Raw genomic sequence first — 16,614 nt, 5'->3', positions numbered from 1 at the left:
GCCTTCAATGAAGCTTCATAAGAAATACAGTTGGTTGCTGAGGAAGGTAACTGAATGAAATAAATTCATTCTGCTTCTTTTGTACACTTTCAAATTCTTTGGACATGTGGCACATTATTGACTAAACAACCAAATTATTTATTTCCGCATCCAATGAAATATCAAATGTTTACTGGCGACAAGAGGGGAATTTCCCTTGCACTTCTGATTCTTACTTGCGACCACATGGAAAGTAAATTTGTCTTATTTTGTTATTTGCGACCACAAGCAAATCAACTTGTCTTGCACTTTCTCTTTACTAGCGACTACAAGAGATATAATTCTTCCTTGCATTATTTCCTTTACTTGCGACTAGGAGGCAAACTATTGTCTTAGACAAATTCTCCCTTAGTTGTGACTACATGGGAGCCTTTTCCCTTTAATCATTTTCTAAAACACTGACTAACTTGCAACCATAGGAAAAGGTTCTTGACTTAGAACTTTAGGCAACTTGCGACCACAAGGCATAGTTTTGACTTAGGCAATTTTTCAATCTCTTGTCTTCTGGAATTGTATCAATAGTAAATCTTATGTATAATTAAATTAAACCCTTTTTGATATGCCGAGGCTTGGTGCACTGGTCTGGTTCACAAACAACTAACATGAATTGATTTATGTTAATTTCCTTGACAATTCTGAACTGATACATCTTGGTTGATCATTCATTACTTAATTCACTGAACCCCTGATATTTAATACTTCAAATTAAATTATTTCACTAACACTGGAAGTCCTTTGACATTTTATTCTTCATGGAGTCTTGAACATATTAATGAAATTCTTCCCATGACCTGGTTACAGACTAATAACATTAATTTCATCTTTTGATTCTTTGTATTTATCCAGTCTTCATCTTCAGGGTTAATGTGTTTCACAGTTTAATATTATTTATCTGTTTATGTTTCATTTTGAGTTATATTTTCTTGGTTACATATTACGTTATATTATACTTTATAATTTCCCCTATTTGTTTGTTAGAGTTCGACAAGCAATTCCCTAAGGATAAATCAACTGATAATAAGAAAAAGTACATACTAAAAATAGAGAATAATATTAAATGCATTTTGGATTACATATACAATTTCAGATTTCTTAACTTACAAATTACAAAGAAGTGTTCTTCTAGCCTGAACAGATAATCTAAGTCTTCTTTATTTTTTCTTCTTTTGCTTCTTGCATTGACTACCTTCTCCTTTCTGAGTAGATTGAGTTTGAGCAGACTTTCTCTTGGTAGCTTTCTTCCTGGGATCTGATGTCCTTGTTGATTCTGGAAGAGATATTTTTTACTTCGATTCAGAAGATCATTCAGTATTGCTTGTACAGAATCACGAGCTTCTATTTCAAGTGCATTAATTGCAGGTGGATTGTTCAGTTCATCAAGCATCAATTGGAGATATCTGATCTTGGAGCATTTAGGAATAAGTTCAAATAACAATGTAGACTTTCTTTCCATTATGAAGATTGTTATCCTTTTAAGATGTCCTTGTACTCTCTTGGTAACGTTGACAGATTCTTTTTCCATTACGTCTTCAAGAATCTCCATGATTGGAATCAGTGCAACCTTGTCAGTTTTGCATGTGGAAGCTTTAACATCCAACAAGGCTTGCTTTATTGGGTCTGATTCACTTGCTCTGAAATCTTTGATCTTGATCCTCTTTTTGTTGATCTCAAAGACTAGATCCCCTTCATCATCGGTGCCGATAATTGGTTCACTATCTTTTAAGATCAATTTCTGCATCTCCATTGATAAGCACCATCTCATGATATGCTCCGTTTAGCTTCTTCATGTCTTTCTCAGAATCTTTGATCATCTTGTCATTTACCCTGGAAGTATATATAACTTCAGCAGCTTTGAGGTTTGCTTCTGATATTTTTACTCCTGGAGCTTCCAGTTTTGCTCTCTTGCGTCTTAGCTGACTTTCCAGAAAAGTGAGTTGATAATAACGAATGAGTCTTAAGTGGTCATCAGACAATGAGATGTTTAACATTCTGCCATTTGAAAACACCTTGATCACGAATGGTTGAAAAATGCTTAAGAAGACACATCCATCATCATCTTCTAAAGCCTGTCTCAGAAATATTCATTCTCATTTGATATCAACCATGGGTCCTTTGTGGTCAGGACAAATAATTCAAAAATGTTAATCTTTTTCAGAACACTCGTGGATATCTTCATTTGAAACCCATCAAGGTGGTTAAAAGTAATCCTTCATCCATTATTTAGGACATTTACAGTGGTACCAGTGATCACTTGACTGAACATGTGATAGAACTCATGAATGTTGTCATAGAGCTTTCTTAAATTTTCCATAATTTTTAGAAGATTTCTATTTCCAGTTTCTGATTTAAGATAGACTTCTGTTTTGTCTATTTTCCTTTTTATATCCTCCTGTTTACTTCCTTTTCAGTTCTCCTGAAGATATGATTCTCTAGCTTCTCTGGTTTCCTTTCTTTGAATGGCTTTCTGTACTCTTGCTCTTGATCTCTCTACCCCATCTTAAATTGTTTCATAAGATAGTTTGATCTTTTCAGTCATTCTATAGTACAAGCAGTCATCCGAGAAAGCATCTTCATCTTCATATTCTTCATCTTCTGTGATCATCTTCCTTTCTACCATCTCTACCTCTTCAAATGAGGGTTCACATCCCTTGGGAACGTCGCTCTCATCTATCTCACCTTCCTCCAAACCTTCCAACTCAGAGAACAGGGTCCTTGGAGCATATACCTCAGATAGAAGATTCATTTAAGCTTTAATGACCTGACTCATAAGATCTTGTTTAGATTCTGATTGCTCCCCCTGAGTCATAGAACTCTTCTCAACAACTTTAGATTTGATCAGCACCCTTTCATCAACTCTCTCTTCACAATTTAGCCTTAAGATATTGATCCTTAAGAGCCAGTTGTTCTTTGAGAAATTCATCTTTGAATGCCAGTTGCTCCTTAAGATATGATTTTATAACGTATTGAGACATGTCTATAGGTATGTTTGGGTGGTAGGTGTCTCACTAACTTCTCGCAGTATTTCACTTAACACTCTATCACTCAGTTTAGGGATTGGTGTTTTACTTATCCTCACAGATACATTCTGCTCATAGCTTCGAGATCCAGAAGTACTTGCAAGAAACACTGGAGCCATCCTTAAGGAGGTCAGCAGTGGTGCAATGGGAGTTCGCGATTCCCAATCCTTGTACAAGATAAGTTGCATGTCATCTGGAGATGACTGATCCAGAGTTGGAATCTCCGGGAAAATCACTGGGGCCATCATATTTGGCATCTATTCCTCAGCTTCATCTAGTGTCGGTAAAGACACTTTCCCCTTAGGCTCACCAGGTGAATCTGGTTCATCACCAGTGGTTTTCCGATCCGCACCTATGTCAGATCCTCTATCCGTAGATGCATCCAGGTTTATTAGTTCTGGGGAGGTAAGTGTTGTGCTAGATGTGGCAATAATTAAAGCACTTTCTCCTAACATTTGTGAAGGCAATTGATCCATTGAAGGACCTTGAACATGATATTCTAACTATAATATGGTTGAATGCCTCATTTTTGTCAAATCTTCCTCACCATGTAACGCTCTTCTAATTGACTCATTTAAAGCTTCAAGAGCTTGGATATTGAAAAGAGTGTTTGAATCAATACATGATGCTTTGGACGACGGGCGAATTTCAATAAACCCACCTTGTTGCGAAGATGGATCTAGTAACTTTTAAGTGCTTTTTCAGCCAATTATCCTTTTGGGAAGATAACTGGGGGGTTAAAGATGTCTCTATAGGGGTATTGTTTTGCTTCGTAGAAGACAGAGCTGTGGGTTCACTCATTATACCTTTCTTATTTGCTACATCTAGTGTAGTTTCTTCCTCTTTACTCATAGGATCCTTATACGCCAGGGACTGGGCTAAGAGATTTTGAGATGTTTGTATTGGCTCTAGAGGGTGGTTATGAATTTGCAGAAAAACAAATTCACTGCCTCTCCTATCTACTTTCTCCGTAATAATTTGTGTATGAAAGTCATCAATGTGCAATTCCTCTATGTTAATTAAATCAGAATAACCTTCAAAATTTTGACTTAGAGAAGATTCATTCATACCTGAAAGATCTGGCCGGTAGACATCTGCTTCTGATTGAGTGGGCACAAAATCTTCTTCTTATTGTTCAGCAGCTTCAGGTGGTGCAACCTCTTCTGGCTGTCCAGCAATGTCAGGTGGTTGATCAATTTTCATAGGTTGAGCTTCAGCTGCAGGTTGTGGAACACTTTGCTGAGCACCTTGTTGACTTGTACCAGCTTCAGCTTGATGTGAAGCTTTAGATTGCTGAGAAATGGTAGCAAAGTACTCTTCCATAAAGTCTGTCAAATGAATGTGGTTGTTGTTGGGATAAGATATCTGATTGATCAGCTTGCCCACCATTTTTGAAGACAGCACTTGAGAGTCTCGCATGTTATCATTGTGAACCAAAACCTTCTGATCTTCTGTCAGCTTCCCATCTAGAACAATCTGGAGAAACCTCATATACAAGATATGATCCTATTTCTAAGCTTGGTTCTGTAAGATCTCCTCCATGAACAGACGTCCAAAGTTGATACGTAGACTATGAGCAACAACTACTCTAGTTACTTGATTGAACAATATCAGTCCTGTGAAATCCAACAGTCTTGCGAGCGAAACAGTAAGACAATATGTTAAAAAATAGATGCCATGATTTTGGTAGATGACTTTTGTTGAAGTGCTTTGGAAGTGTGTCATTTATCATGGTGCTTCTGATGGCTTTGAAGAAACTAATCAGTTCTCATTTCTACGATAATTCGACAAAATTATCCTGAGGAAGGTGGAGATACTCATTGAAATCATCCTCAGTGATTCTTACTATTTCATCACCAATAAAGAAAGAGAAAACTAGCTTATCGTCATCTAACGTGTCTTCAGCTGTTGTGTGCACGAATATGAGGAGCTCAACGTTCAACTTAACATTAGTAATCAAAGCATATTACACAATCGAGTACTCGTTCAGAAAACAGATCCATTTCTCAAACTCACCCATTTTGCCGGATCACGTTCTATAACCGAGACATACTTTGTTTTTAGTATCTTAATATTATCATCCATTTTAATTAAAAAATGAGAATTAAATTTTGATCGTAAAACAAATTAATTGTGCGCTAAAATTTAAAAACTAGAAGTGAAATCAACACACACACAAATAAAAGTAACAAATAAATTGTCATAAACCCTAGAGAGCAAATGAGTTGAATAACCAATTAAAAGTAATTGTTAATGAACCAAACAGAGCCATAAGTCCAAGAAACCACAAATATTGATCTCATTGAATCCTTGATGAAATCACATGATATTAATATCAAAAGAATGTGCACATTCTGGGCTTTAAGATTATCTAAATTTTATAAAATTTGACAGGGGGTCAGTAGGTCAACAATCAATTTAAAATATGGTCCTCTCTTTCTCTTCTTGTGACTGTGTAGCTTTGTGTGTATATAATGGGATAAAAGATGTGTGAATCATTTATATATACTCCAATACAGCACAAAAAAAAATATAAACCAACACCCTGAGTTGCGATTGCATGGGAGTATAGCAATCCTGAGTTGCGACTACAAGGTGTCCCAATAACCTGACTTGCGACCGTTGTGAGTTGCTGTACTTAGATGGAAAACCTAAGTTGCGACCACAGGGGAAACAACACTTAACATATTTAGTCGCAAGTTAGTACTCCCTATAAGTTACTTGCGACCTAGGGAAAACAAAACACCACAAAAAACTTTCCAAGTACTGAAAGCATTAGGGTATTCTAGTGGCCACTTAGAATTAGTATTAGTTCTAAGTTACTAATTCTAAGTGGAGACCACAAGGTCCTTATAAGGACTTAGAATTATTTTTAACTGTTTCACAAAATCCATATTGATTTAAAATATTATTAATCTTTTTTTCATAAATGAAATAGACTAATAACCCCAAAATAAATAATGTGTTGCTGGTATATCAATCTTATGAATTCTTTTAACTATAAATTCGTTTAAAATCCATTAAAATTGATAAGTCACAATTTTTATTCATAATTGTACAATTTTTATCATCAATTTGATAATATCATACTTCTGATGAAATAAAATTATGCTGCTACTTTCAATTTAATTTTAATGAACCTTTTTAAATATTAAATAATTTAAAGCCCACTAAAATTAATAAATTACAACTTTGATTATTAAAACTGAAATATTTATTATTGAATTGATAATATTTTAATCTTTTACATCAAAATTATGTTGCATTATTTTACTCATAAATTAAACAATTATGATTAAATTATTTTCACTTAATTTGTCAATATAAATGTGCTGACATATTTATCAATTAGATACAAGCACACAAATATTTGAATTAAGAGAAATAAATAATGGAAAATAAATTCACATGTTCTTAAAATATTGACATTAAATAACAAGTGAATTCATTTAAGACCAAGTGCAGTTACTGACTTCTAATTTAATCAATTAGAAAGATTTAACATCTCAAGTTCACTAACCAACTTAGAGAAAGTGTTTTCATCAAGTGATTTTATGAAGATGTCTACAATTTGATCCTCCGTGGGTACAAAATGTAATTCCACAGTGCCATTTGTGATACCTGATATCAATATGTTTTGTTCTTGAGTGCTGAACTGGGTTGTTGGAGATTGCTATGGCACTAGTATTGTCGCAGAATATTAGAATCTTTGATATCAACATACAATAATCCCGGAGTTGATTTCTCATTCACAAAATTTGAGCACAACAGCTTCCAGCAGCTATGTATTCAGCTTCAGCAGTTGAGGTGGATACCGAGTGTTGCTTCTTGCTATGCCAGGATATCAACCTTCTTCCAAGAAACTGACAGCTTCCTAAAATACTTTTCTGATCAATCTTACAACCTGCAAAATCTGAATCTGTATAGCCAACAAGGTCAAAACCTGTACCTTTAGGGTACCAAATACCAAGATTTGGAGTCCCCTTAAGATACCTAAAAATCCGTTTAACAGCTATAAGATGAGACTCTTTAGGGTCAGTTTGAAATCTAGCACATAAGCATGTTGAGAACATAATATCTGGCATACTTGCTGTAAGATATAACAATGAGCCTATCATAACTCTGTAGCTTGTGATGTCAACTTTCTTACCAGTTTTGTCATGATCAAGCTTAGAGGTTGAAGGCATTGGAGTCTTTGTCGGAGTTGAATATTCCAGATTATACTTCTTGAGAAGTTCTCTGATGTACTTGGATTGACAAATGAATATACCATCTTTTCTTTGACTCACTTGTAATCCAAGAAAGTAGTTCAACCCTGCCATCATGCTTATTTCATACTTACTCTGCATTAACTTAGGAAATCTCTTACAAATATCATCACTAGTAGAGCCAAATATAATGCCATCAACATATATTTGAACTGATATCATATCAGATTTATGCATTTTATGAAACATAGTTTTATCTACAACACCTCTAGTAAAACCATTTTCAAGTAGAAATTCCGAGAGAGTGTCATACCATGTCCTTGGTGGTTACTTGAGTCCATAGAGAGCTTTGGATAGAAAGTATACAAAATCTACCAAATTTGGATCTTCAAAACCTGGAGGTTGTTCCACACACACTTCTTATTCTAACTCCCCATTCAGGAATGCACTCTTCACGTCCATTTGATAGACTTTAAAATCTGAATATGCTGCGAATGCCAGAAACATCCTCATTGCCTCAAGCCTTGCTACTAGTGTATAGGTTTCATCATAATCTATTCCCTCTTCTTGAGAGTAACCTTTAGCTACCAGTCTGGTTTTGTTTCTCGTTATAATGCCATTTTCATCTAACTTATTTCTGAATACCCACTTGGTGCCAATTACTGACTTGTCTTTTTAACGGGGTACCAGCTTTAATACCTTCTGCCTTTCAAACTGATTGAGTTCATTTTGAATTGCAATAACCCAATCTGGATCTTCGAATGCCTTGTCCATTTTCTTAGGTTCCATTTCTGAGAGAAACCCTAAAAAGTGACATTCATTCTACGTGGCATGTCTAGTTCTCACTTCTGTGTCAGGAATCTATATATTCATTTGCAGCTCTATTGAAATCGAGTATATCTTAAAGTCATCGTACATGTTTCGATGCAAAATAAGTGCTTTTTTCATATGCATTAAACGTCAATACTGTGTTTTAGATTAATTCCATTTTAAGAAAAATTATGTCAAATTAGTTATTAAATTCAACTTTGAATATAATTTTTTTATGAGCATTCAAAACTATCCTCTGATCTATATTTTCAAAATCTACTTATTTAATATCTATACTCTTTATTAATAAGCGAAACCATGTCTAATTTGGTGCTAAAAGTATCAAAATACCAAATTTTGGTACTTACCTGACATAAGTTGACTTCTATTCTCTATCAACTTTCTTTTTAACACAACTCGACTTCTATTATCTATAAATTTTATTTTCTTTTTAGTTAGTATCATCCTATCGTCTTTTTAATTTATAAAATAAAAATATTTTTTAAACGATTTGTAAATTATATTAAAAATTTATTAAGTTACGTTAAATTAAGTAAAATCTATAATGTGTAAACTTTATTTCCTGTAGTATTATTTTAAAAATAAATAAGTAATATCAAATGACTTTAGTAACATTTATTAACTTATAAACTGAAAATTATTGAGTCCGCAATGGTTGGCTCAGTTGGTTAAAGAGGGGATAACTATTCTCTTAGTCACATGTTCGAATCCCCTGGGTAGAGAATTTATGATTATGTCTCATGAGCGTCGCTTAAATGCGGTTTATCTTGGTTCAACGCTATTGCGTGAGCCCGTAAGGTTTTTCTAGTGTGAGACCGTAAGGTTTACTTGGTGCGCACCCGAAGGGTAGCGGCTGCGGTTAGCTACGATTAAAAAAAATTATTGATTTAACGATCGTATTTGTTACTATCCATCACAATGTTTATATACTTTAAATTAAAAAAAAAACATTTTTTAACAGTAAAAAATTTATGGCCTATATTTATATTATATCTAGTAATATTAAATTAAGTTTAATAACATCTATTTACTTTTAATTTGTAAATTCAATTTTTATCGATAATTAAGTAATATTAAATAAACTATATTAAAAAGGCTAATTATAAGATAATTATCAAATTATATTAATTAATATTAAATTGTCTAAAGAACATATATTTGGTTCATAAGACAAAAATACAATTCGTTTCACAAAAATAAAACTAATATGTTAGATTTTTTTATATCAAGTAAAACAATGCAAAAGTAGAATTATAGTAGAAAATTTCATAACTGATTCGATTCTTTTTAACTACATAACTATTTTTCGCAAGTACCAATTTAATATTTGATATTAATATATTAATTTTAATTCGTGTTTCGCACGGATTATGAATAATTCTCAACAAATATTAATTCAATTTTTTTAGTCTCGGTCTCGTGTTTCGCACAGGTTATCAACTATCTATACTAATAAGCGAAACCATGTTTAGGCCCCAAATCTTGGTACTCACTAAAAATTTATACAACTATTTTAAAAATTTTATGTAATAAAATCTCAACTGACAAAAATTAACTTCTACTCTCTGTAAATTTTATTTTCTTTCAATTTTTATTTGTTGCTGAACATCAGTTTACTTTAAAATAATTTTATTAGTAAGTTAACATTTGTATAAGTAAATAATTAGGTGCATGCATAATTAGAACTATATAGTGAAATATTAGAGTTACACTTAACTTCGATTTTTTTAACTACATATTTTAACAGGATTTTATCTATTATATTTAGATCTGTATTTTGCACGGATTATGAGTTTCAGTTTATGCAAATAATAATGTGATACTATTATATTTAAATTTGGGCCCGAGCTTCGCAAGGGTTACCGACTAATATCTTTAATTTATATTTCTAAGATTGACCTATATATTTCACATCCTACGGTATATTCAATTAATGAATAAATACTGATATAATTCCAATCAAAATAAAGTAATTTATTTTATTAAACTTCAAATTTTGAAACCGAATTACTAGTTTCAGTGATGATAACAGACTGACATATATTATTTTAGTTTTTTAGGGAGAGTGACCATTTATTGGTAGTTAAATAAGGTTTGTACAATAAAGGCACCAAATGCAAATCACTTCAAAAAAATGAAGTAGTTGTTAAGTAAGCAAAAATGAGGATACACAATGCAGTAAATGGAACGAAAAAGAAACCGCTTTCGGGTAGGTTTGCAGGATGTTAAACTGGCATGCTTTGGTTCGAGGAAGTTGTAGGCTCCTTGTTTTTGAACAAGCTAGATTTATGAATGTCTCCCCATTGAACACGAAACCTAGGCAGCATTGTTTCTACTTTGGCGACTGTGTAATGAAATGTTCGCATCAGAGGCACATAGAAAGGCAAGTATGTTGCAACTAACACACTGACGGGGAGGAATGCAATGCCATACAACGCAATTCTGGTCCACTGTTGCCTGTTCTTGATCATAAGGATGATTGTTGCTGCAAATGCCAGCATCATTATTGTCAAGGAGAATATTAGGCATGAGATTCCAAACATTAGCCTCTTTGGAAGCGACTCCTTGAAGTCCTCAAATTGAAATGATGAGGTCAGGATGGACAGAAATACCACAACAGCTGTTAATGTGGATGCAAGCGAAAGAACATCGCTCACAGTAAATACAACAAAGAATGTTTGATTTACAAGAACCGGAGAACCATTCTCTGGATTCGAACCTCCTGGTACCGTGTATGCTGCTGCAAAGGCAACAGTTGCAATGAGTACAGCAACAATTGAACAATTCTCTGCTGTTCTCTTCATCCATTCTTGTGCAGCATCTCGAAGTGGTTCCTTTTTAGCAGCAAATAACTGATCAGCTGTCTGTAAATTCTTGTTCAAGGTTTTATGATGGTAAGTCTTTAGAATCTTTTCCACACGCTGAATATTTGAACATAACAAGTTATTAGAATTTGTCACACAAATGATAATAAATGCATGCATCTACGACTACAATGGTAGTTGATGAAATATTCAATAACACTGCACATTTGTACCTCGAACAAGAGTAGGTCGTCTTGCAATTCAAACGCAGGACTGCGAGTTTCGTTGGTGATTTCTTCGGAGTCCCAAGGAAAACGTGGTCCGGCTTTGGGGTTTTTAGTTGAAGTGGCATCATTGCCATTCTTATCTTTTACTTTTGTGGGATTTAAAGCAACCATATGCAAAATGGAGTTTCCTTCTCCGTCCCGACATCTCACTAACTTCCTCATTTGCATAGGCATATTCACCACATCATCAAATATCTTTATCCTGCGATACTTAATTGCCAGGTGTAAAAGTGAACCATATTTAGGATCAACTTGCTCCACGGTTTGAGGATAATATTGTATAATGGTACGAGCTATCTCCAAGCACCCATACTTTGTGGCTAATGTCAATGTTGTTGGTGGTTTTTCTATTTCTGTGTCAGCAGATTGGTTGGTCTGAGCAGCAGCTGTGTTAGCATCTCCACTGTCTAGGGTGGCTGGAGCTGCCGCCGCAATGTAATCAGCTTCATATGTGTTGGAGACAGAAGTAGTTATTAGCTTGTAAGATGAAATAAGTTGTCTCCATTCTTTATCGTTTTCAACTAATTCCACGCCCAGTTGCAGAGCTACTTCATATCTTTCATATTCTTCTTTAATCCTATCCCACCAGGGAATTGTCATCGTAAACCGTGGACACACTTGAATGAAATTGGTTTAGTAGGTAGACAGTCAAGCACAATAATTTACTTATTTCTACCAAGTGCTACCCAGAAACAGTAACATTTGAAAATATAAACGGTACATGAAATATAGTTATATGAATGTCATTTTTTACCTGCAGCAGCTTTCATGTGATCGTCTCCAGTAAAGTCTTCGTCTAAAATCTCGTCAACGAGCTTACAAAGACGTCGAAAAGAAGATGGAATGAAGAGCTTGAGCCACTTCCAGTCCTGCTTTCTGAAGGCTGATGAATTCATAGCTAGATAGTGAAGACCGGTCATTTTCATATGGTTCTCTTCACAAATTAAACTTGGAATCTTTTTTGCTATGTACAAGGCCAACACTGTTACATATGTTGCATTTGCAATTACGAATTAGCATAACATGGGAAGGCCAATCTCCTACATTCATTACCATTTACAATTCACAGTTGGGGATAACACTACAATTAGTAGAAACATTGTTTGATGAAAAAATAATAATGGTACTCCTGTTATTTTTTTTATTATCAAAGCTTACCAAAATGCTCCTTGTAGATGGCTAGATGAAGTACAGTATACTTCTTACGTTCACCAGAAAATTGGTAAAACGAGAGACTATCTTCTTCATCAGAAACTAAATTCTGAATTTGACTGTTAAGAAACGTGAACATCTTCAATTGGCCATATCGGGCAGCAAGGAATAGAGGGGTCTCCCCGTCATTGTTTTCGAGGGTGAGCAAGTGATCTGCCAACTGAAAAATCTTATGCGCAGCTCGGAGACAGGAGTCCTGAGTTGCTGCAACATGGAGAACATTGTTTTTTCTCACATTGACATGGTCCCCCAATTTTTTGCGAAAACCTTGTGGCCAACGTTGATTAGCATCATTGAGCAAGTCCAGCACTAAATCAACTTGTCCGGAGTACAAAGCCTTCTGCAGCACAGAGTCTCCAAATTGGTTCAGAACCAGAAATGGACCCTCTGCATGTTCCTGGCACATGTCTCTGACCGTTTTGGCGTCCTCTTTGGTAAGAGCGGCATATATAGCCGTAGTAGCCTCAATGGTATCAGAGTCATACTCACTATCCATGAAAGATCTTATTTTATATCAGAATATATATTATCCAACAAGTTTAGTTTGTATAGCTTGCAACTTATTTGCTAGTTATCAAACAAAAACTTAGAGCTTCCCAGACCGCGGAACCATGTACTTATACAAATACAAGTCCCTGTTTGTGGAATGAAGCTCACAATGTGCATTGCATGCATTGGAATATTAGATAACAGACAGAATAACTTGGTGTCTTGTCAAAGTATTCATTCTTATGTCACTGTATACATAGGTAGTCGTATGAGTGTTGTGTGTGTGTCAAAACTGAAGTATTCATGTCGTATTTAGTTGGCATAGGAATTAGGAATAAGTAGCTTAGTACTATGCCCCATGGCCACCCAGTAAAGTAAAGATTACTGTGTTGTGCTTTAGAATAAGTAGTGGTTTGGTCTCTTTATTTGTAACAAGACGGGATTCTTATCCTTTTCTTGCCAATTTTAAAACAACAGAAAGCTCACATGTACTCTACTTAAGCTCTTTTCATCCTCAAGTTTCCTTTTTTCGAGTCACTATAGGCTGTTCCCATTCCTCATTTTTCTTTTTCAAAGTCACTTCCAGAATAATGTTACGCTTGCACTCAGAACTACAAATTTAGCTTAGCAAGAGGAAAATTTAAAGGGTAGAGATTTATGTAAATAGTTATAATGCTATTCATTGAAGATGGAAAGGTTTCTGATGTTGTGTGTGTAGTGTACAAATTGCATGAAAGCTTCACATATCTTAATCAATTTCAAATTCGAGGGAAAAAAAATCAATCTGTACAACACAATCTCCTCCTTGTGCTTTGATGCATATATATCTTTTTGTTTAAGAAAAATTTCAAGTCCCAATAATCCTAAAAAGAAGCATCTACATCATATCTACTGGATACGATCCTAGGTTTCGTGCCACTTAACAAGCTATCTATTACCAGATGACATTTCACATGTACTGTAAACTCCCTCAAAGGAAGACTTCCCAGAATAACACTTACAGGCGCCTTAACCGTCACAAGCAATGGAATCTGTCCATTTTTTTGGTTTTCTTTGAGTGCATCTTGAAGATCATTTCCAAATCCATTCTTCCCTGTCATCTCAATGTTCATAACGGTTATGTTTTTATGCCCTTGTTCGAAAGATGGGAGCTGCCCCGAGCACAGATTGGTTGTTTTGTAGTACACGTCCACTGCGCTATCTTTACCATACTTGAAGCCAATATGTGAGTTAGGATTGTTGGCCTCAGCATGCACAACAAAGTTTACATTGATGGTTAAATCTTTCTGATCAATAGCTAATTTTTTAACATCCATATTAATCACCTTGTACGAAGGTATTTCGGGCTTGTACTCCATGTACAAATAAAACGTGATTCCCGCAAGAACAAGGAGCAATACAATAAGGAAGCAATAGCAGCAACATATACATTTTAAGCAAAATTTTCCTGACGACCTCCTAGGCCTTCCATTCGCAGGAAGCCTCTGATGTTGAACTCCATTTCCATATCCAGGTGGAGGTGCAAACATTTTTGCTAGCTAGGTACTATTTGTTTAGGGGTGGTGATCCGATCAAGAATTGATTAAGAGAAGCGTGTTTGATTCAGGGCGTATATCAGGTCCAGAAAAGGATTTAAGATAGAGATTTGCTTACTTTAGAGATATGCTTGCTTCTGGTTTATGGGGTTATTGTTACATGCATATGTGTGGCCAAAGAGGAGGCTGCTAATTTAGTTTCTTTGCATACACTCGTATGATCCAACTTTTTACGGATTTCTTATGCTATTTTTAGCAAAAATGTTAATGTTAAAGAGGTTTATTAACAAGTGAGCTAGTAGAAGCATAAATCTCACAGTACACATTCTATCCTGCACAGAGCGCATTCATATGATTATGTATTAATTTCAGATACTGGAAATATTTTACATAAAGATGACTTCATTTTATTCTTCTTGACCTTTCGGAAATAGATGATACAGACCTTTACATTCATCAGTACACCTGAAATTTGAATCAGAGCACATGAACCTGTATTTTAATCTATTTCAATTCAAGGAAATCTTGAATCTAAATTACTGGAAACCGAAGAACTATCAGAAGTAGCTTGAATTCGCGTTCGGAAGAAGGCACGGACAGTAAATCTGGACTTATTAGACCTTAATGAGCTTATCCTCATGAAAGACACAACTGAGACTGCAACAGATTTCACCTTATCAGCAGCTTTTTTGAGTTTCTTCGACTTGCGATTCTTGTCTGAAGCAGATGAAGTATCCTCGGATGATGAGGATCCACTGAGGTTGTAACTTTGAAGAAATATCTGCCTTTTCCTCGCCCTGTCACGCCTATAGCTAAGTGAGGTTCTTAACTTTGAAACATTGATTACTTTTTTCCTAGAACTACAAATCCTCACAAATTTGCCATCTTCTCCGATTTTTTCGCGACTTTGATCCACCTGCGCATAGAAGAATCCATGATCATGCCTCTTGCTACGGCGCAATGTGGAATTTCTTACTAGATTACTCATCTCTAGCATCAAGTTTTACATTTTCTCTCTTGCAATAGTGTAATATATTCTCTTGTTTTTTGATGCAAAGATCAAGAGAAGGTGTTTTTATATAGAACCACAAAGCAGAGTATAATATCAAGATATTTTTCTTGAAAAAAAACTTAGAGTGTATTAAAAGGTGGCCAAGCAAGCATGGAACTAATATTCTCAGATGGTGAGCTAGTATGGTATGGATCACATCATACTTGTTCTTTTTAGTATCAAAGTCAACACTTTAGCTCATTAAACAGGAATTTCATCTACTATGAAATCTTACTGTTTATTAAATAAATTACGTTTGAGTAGTTAAATCAAAGTTTGACAACTTTGTTTTGATGCATAACTATAAACGTTCCAAGATGTTTAACACAAAATGTGTTTATTGATACTATAGCTCTGTCATTTTACTCATTTTGCTTTAAGAAACAATTACACATCTACATTACAAGCTAGTAACACAAGTTCAGCAACTAAAACTCATACAAAACCTTTTCTGGACTTCAATTTTTATCATTTTAACGAGTCATTAAGCTTATATTATCAAAATATTCACAATCAAAAAATATTTATTAATTTTATGTCTTCTTCCCTGATTTTTTAAGTAGAGAAAATAAATGAAGGTAATGTTAAAGTGTGTAATGTTAAAATGTATAAGATCATATTCAGATCTTTTTCTACTACCCCGAGAATTTGAGAATTTAGGGTGACCGGTTCCTTATTATGTTCTCAGAACTTGATTTACTAAAGAACTGGGGTTCGATTCCTCCCACCCCATTTATTTATTTGTTATTGATATAAGTATTGATATTGGTTATATTTATTGTTATCAATTGTAGCGAAAAATATCGTATAATTGAGAAGGAGTCTTAAAGAATATAACATGTCTTCCTTAATTAATAGGTAAAAAGAAGTAATTGAAAGGAGATATAATATGTTTCATTCACACCACTTTGAAATTTTTTAATATTTGTTATTGGTATTGGTATGAGTATTGATATTGGTTATATTTATTGCTATCAATCGTAGCAAAAAATATCGTATAATTGAGAGGGAGTCTTAAAGAATATAACATCAGGTCTTCCTCTCCCACCGGTTCCTTGATAAGTAAAAAAAAGTAATTGAAAGGAGATATAATATGTTTCACTCACACCACTTTGACATTTTTAGACCGACGGGTTCCTTA

General features: G+C 34.5%; 2 protein-coding genes across 2 annotated transcripts; both read right to left on the bottom strand.

Moving 5' to 3' along the window:
• Positions 1-10,121: 10,121 nt before the first annotated feature.
• Positions 10,122-12,993, bottom strand: LOC141696718 (uncharacterized). The gene is made up of 4 exons (XM_074500836.1): positions 12,345-12,993; positions 11,941-12,168; positions 11,133-11,803; positions 10,122-11,016 (listed from the first exon to the last, which is right to left on the bottom strand). Exons 1-4 carry the CDS (start codon positions 12,892-12,894, stop codon positions 10,321-10,323), a joined length of 2,145 nt encoding a protein of 714 aa, XP_074356937.1. The 5' UTR covers positions 12,895-12,993; the 3' UTR covers positions 10,122-10,320.
• A 757-nt stretch (positions 12,994-13,750) lies between these two features.
• On the bottom strand, positions 13,751-14,416 carry LOC141695365 (NDR1/HIN1-like protein 6). Its single transcript, XM_074499614.1, has one exon. The coding sequence runs from the start codon at positions 14,414-14,416 to the stop codon at positions 13,751-13,753; it is 666 nt and encodes a 221-aa protein (XP_074355715.1).
• Between the last annotated feature and the right edge of the window lie 2,198 nt (positions 14,417-16,614).

The sequence above is a fragment of the Apium graveolens genome, chromosome 11 (genome assembly GCF_009905375.1).
Source record: "Apium graveolens cultivar Ventura chromosome 11, ASM990537v1, whole genome shotgun sequence".
NCBI lineage: Eukaryota > Viridiplantae > Streptophyta > Magnoliopsida > Apiales > Apiaceae > Apium > Apium graveolens.
Note: the sequence above shows the minus strand (reverse complement) of the source record. Positions and strands in the feature narration are given on the sequence as shown.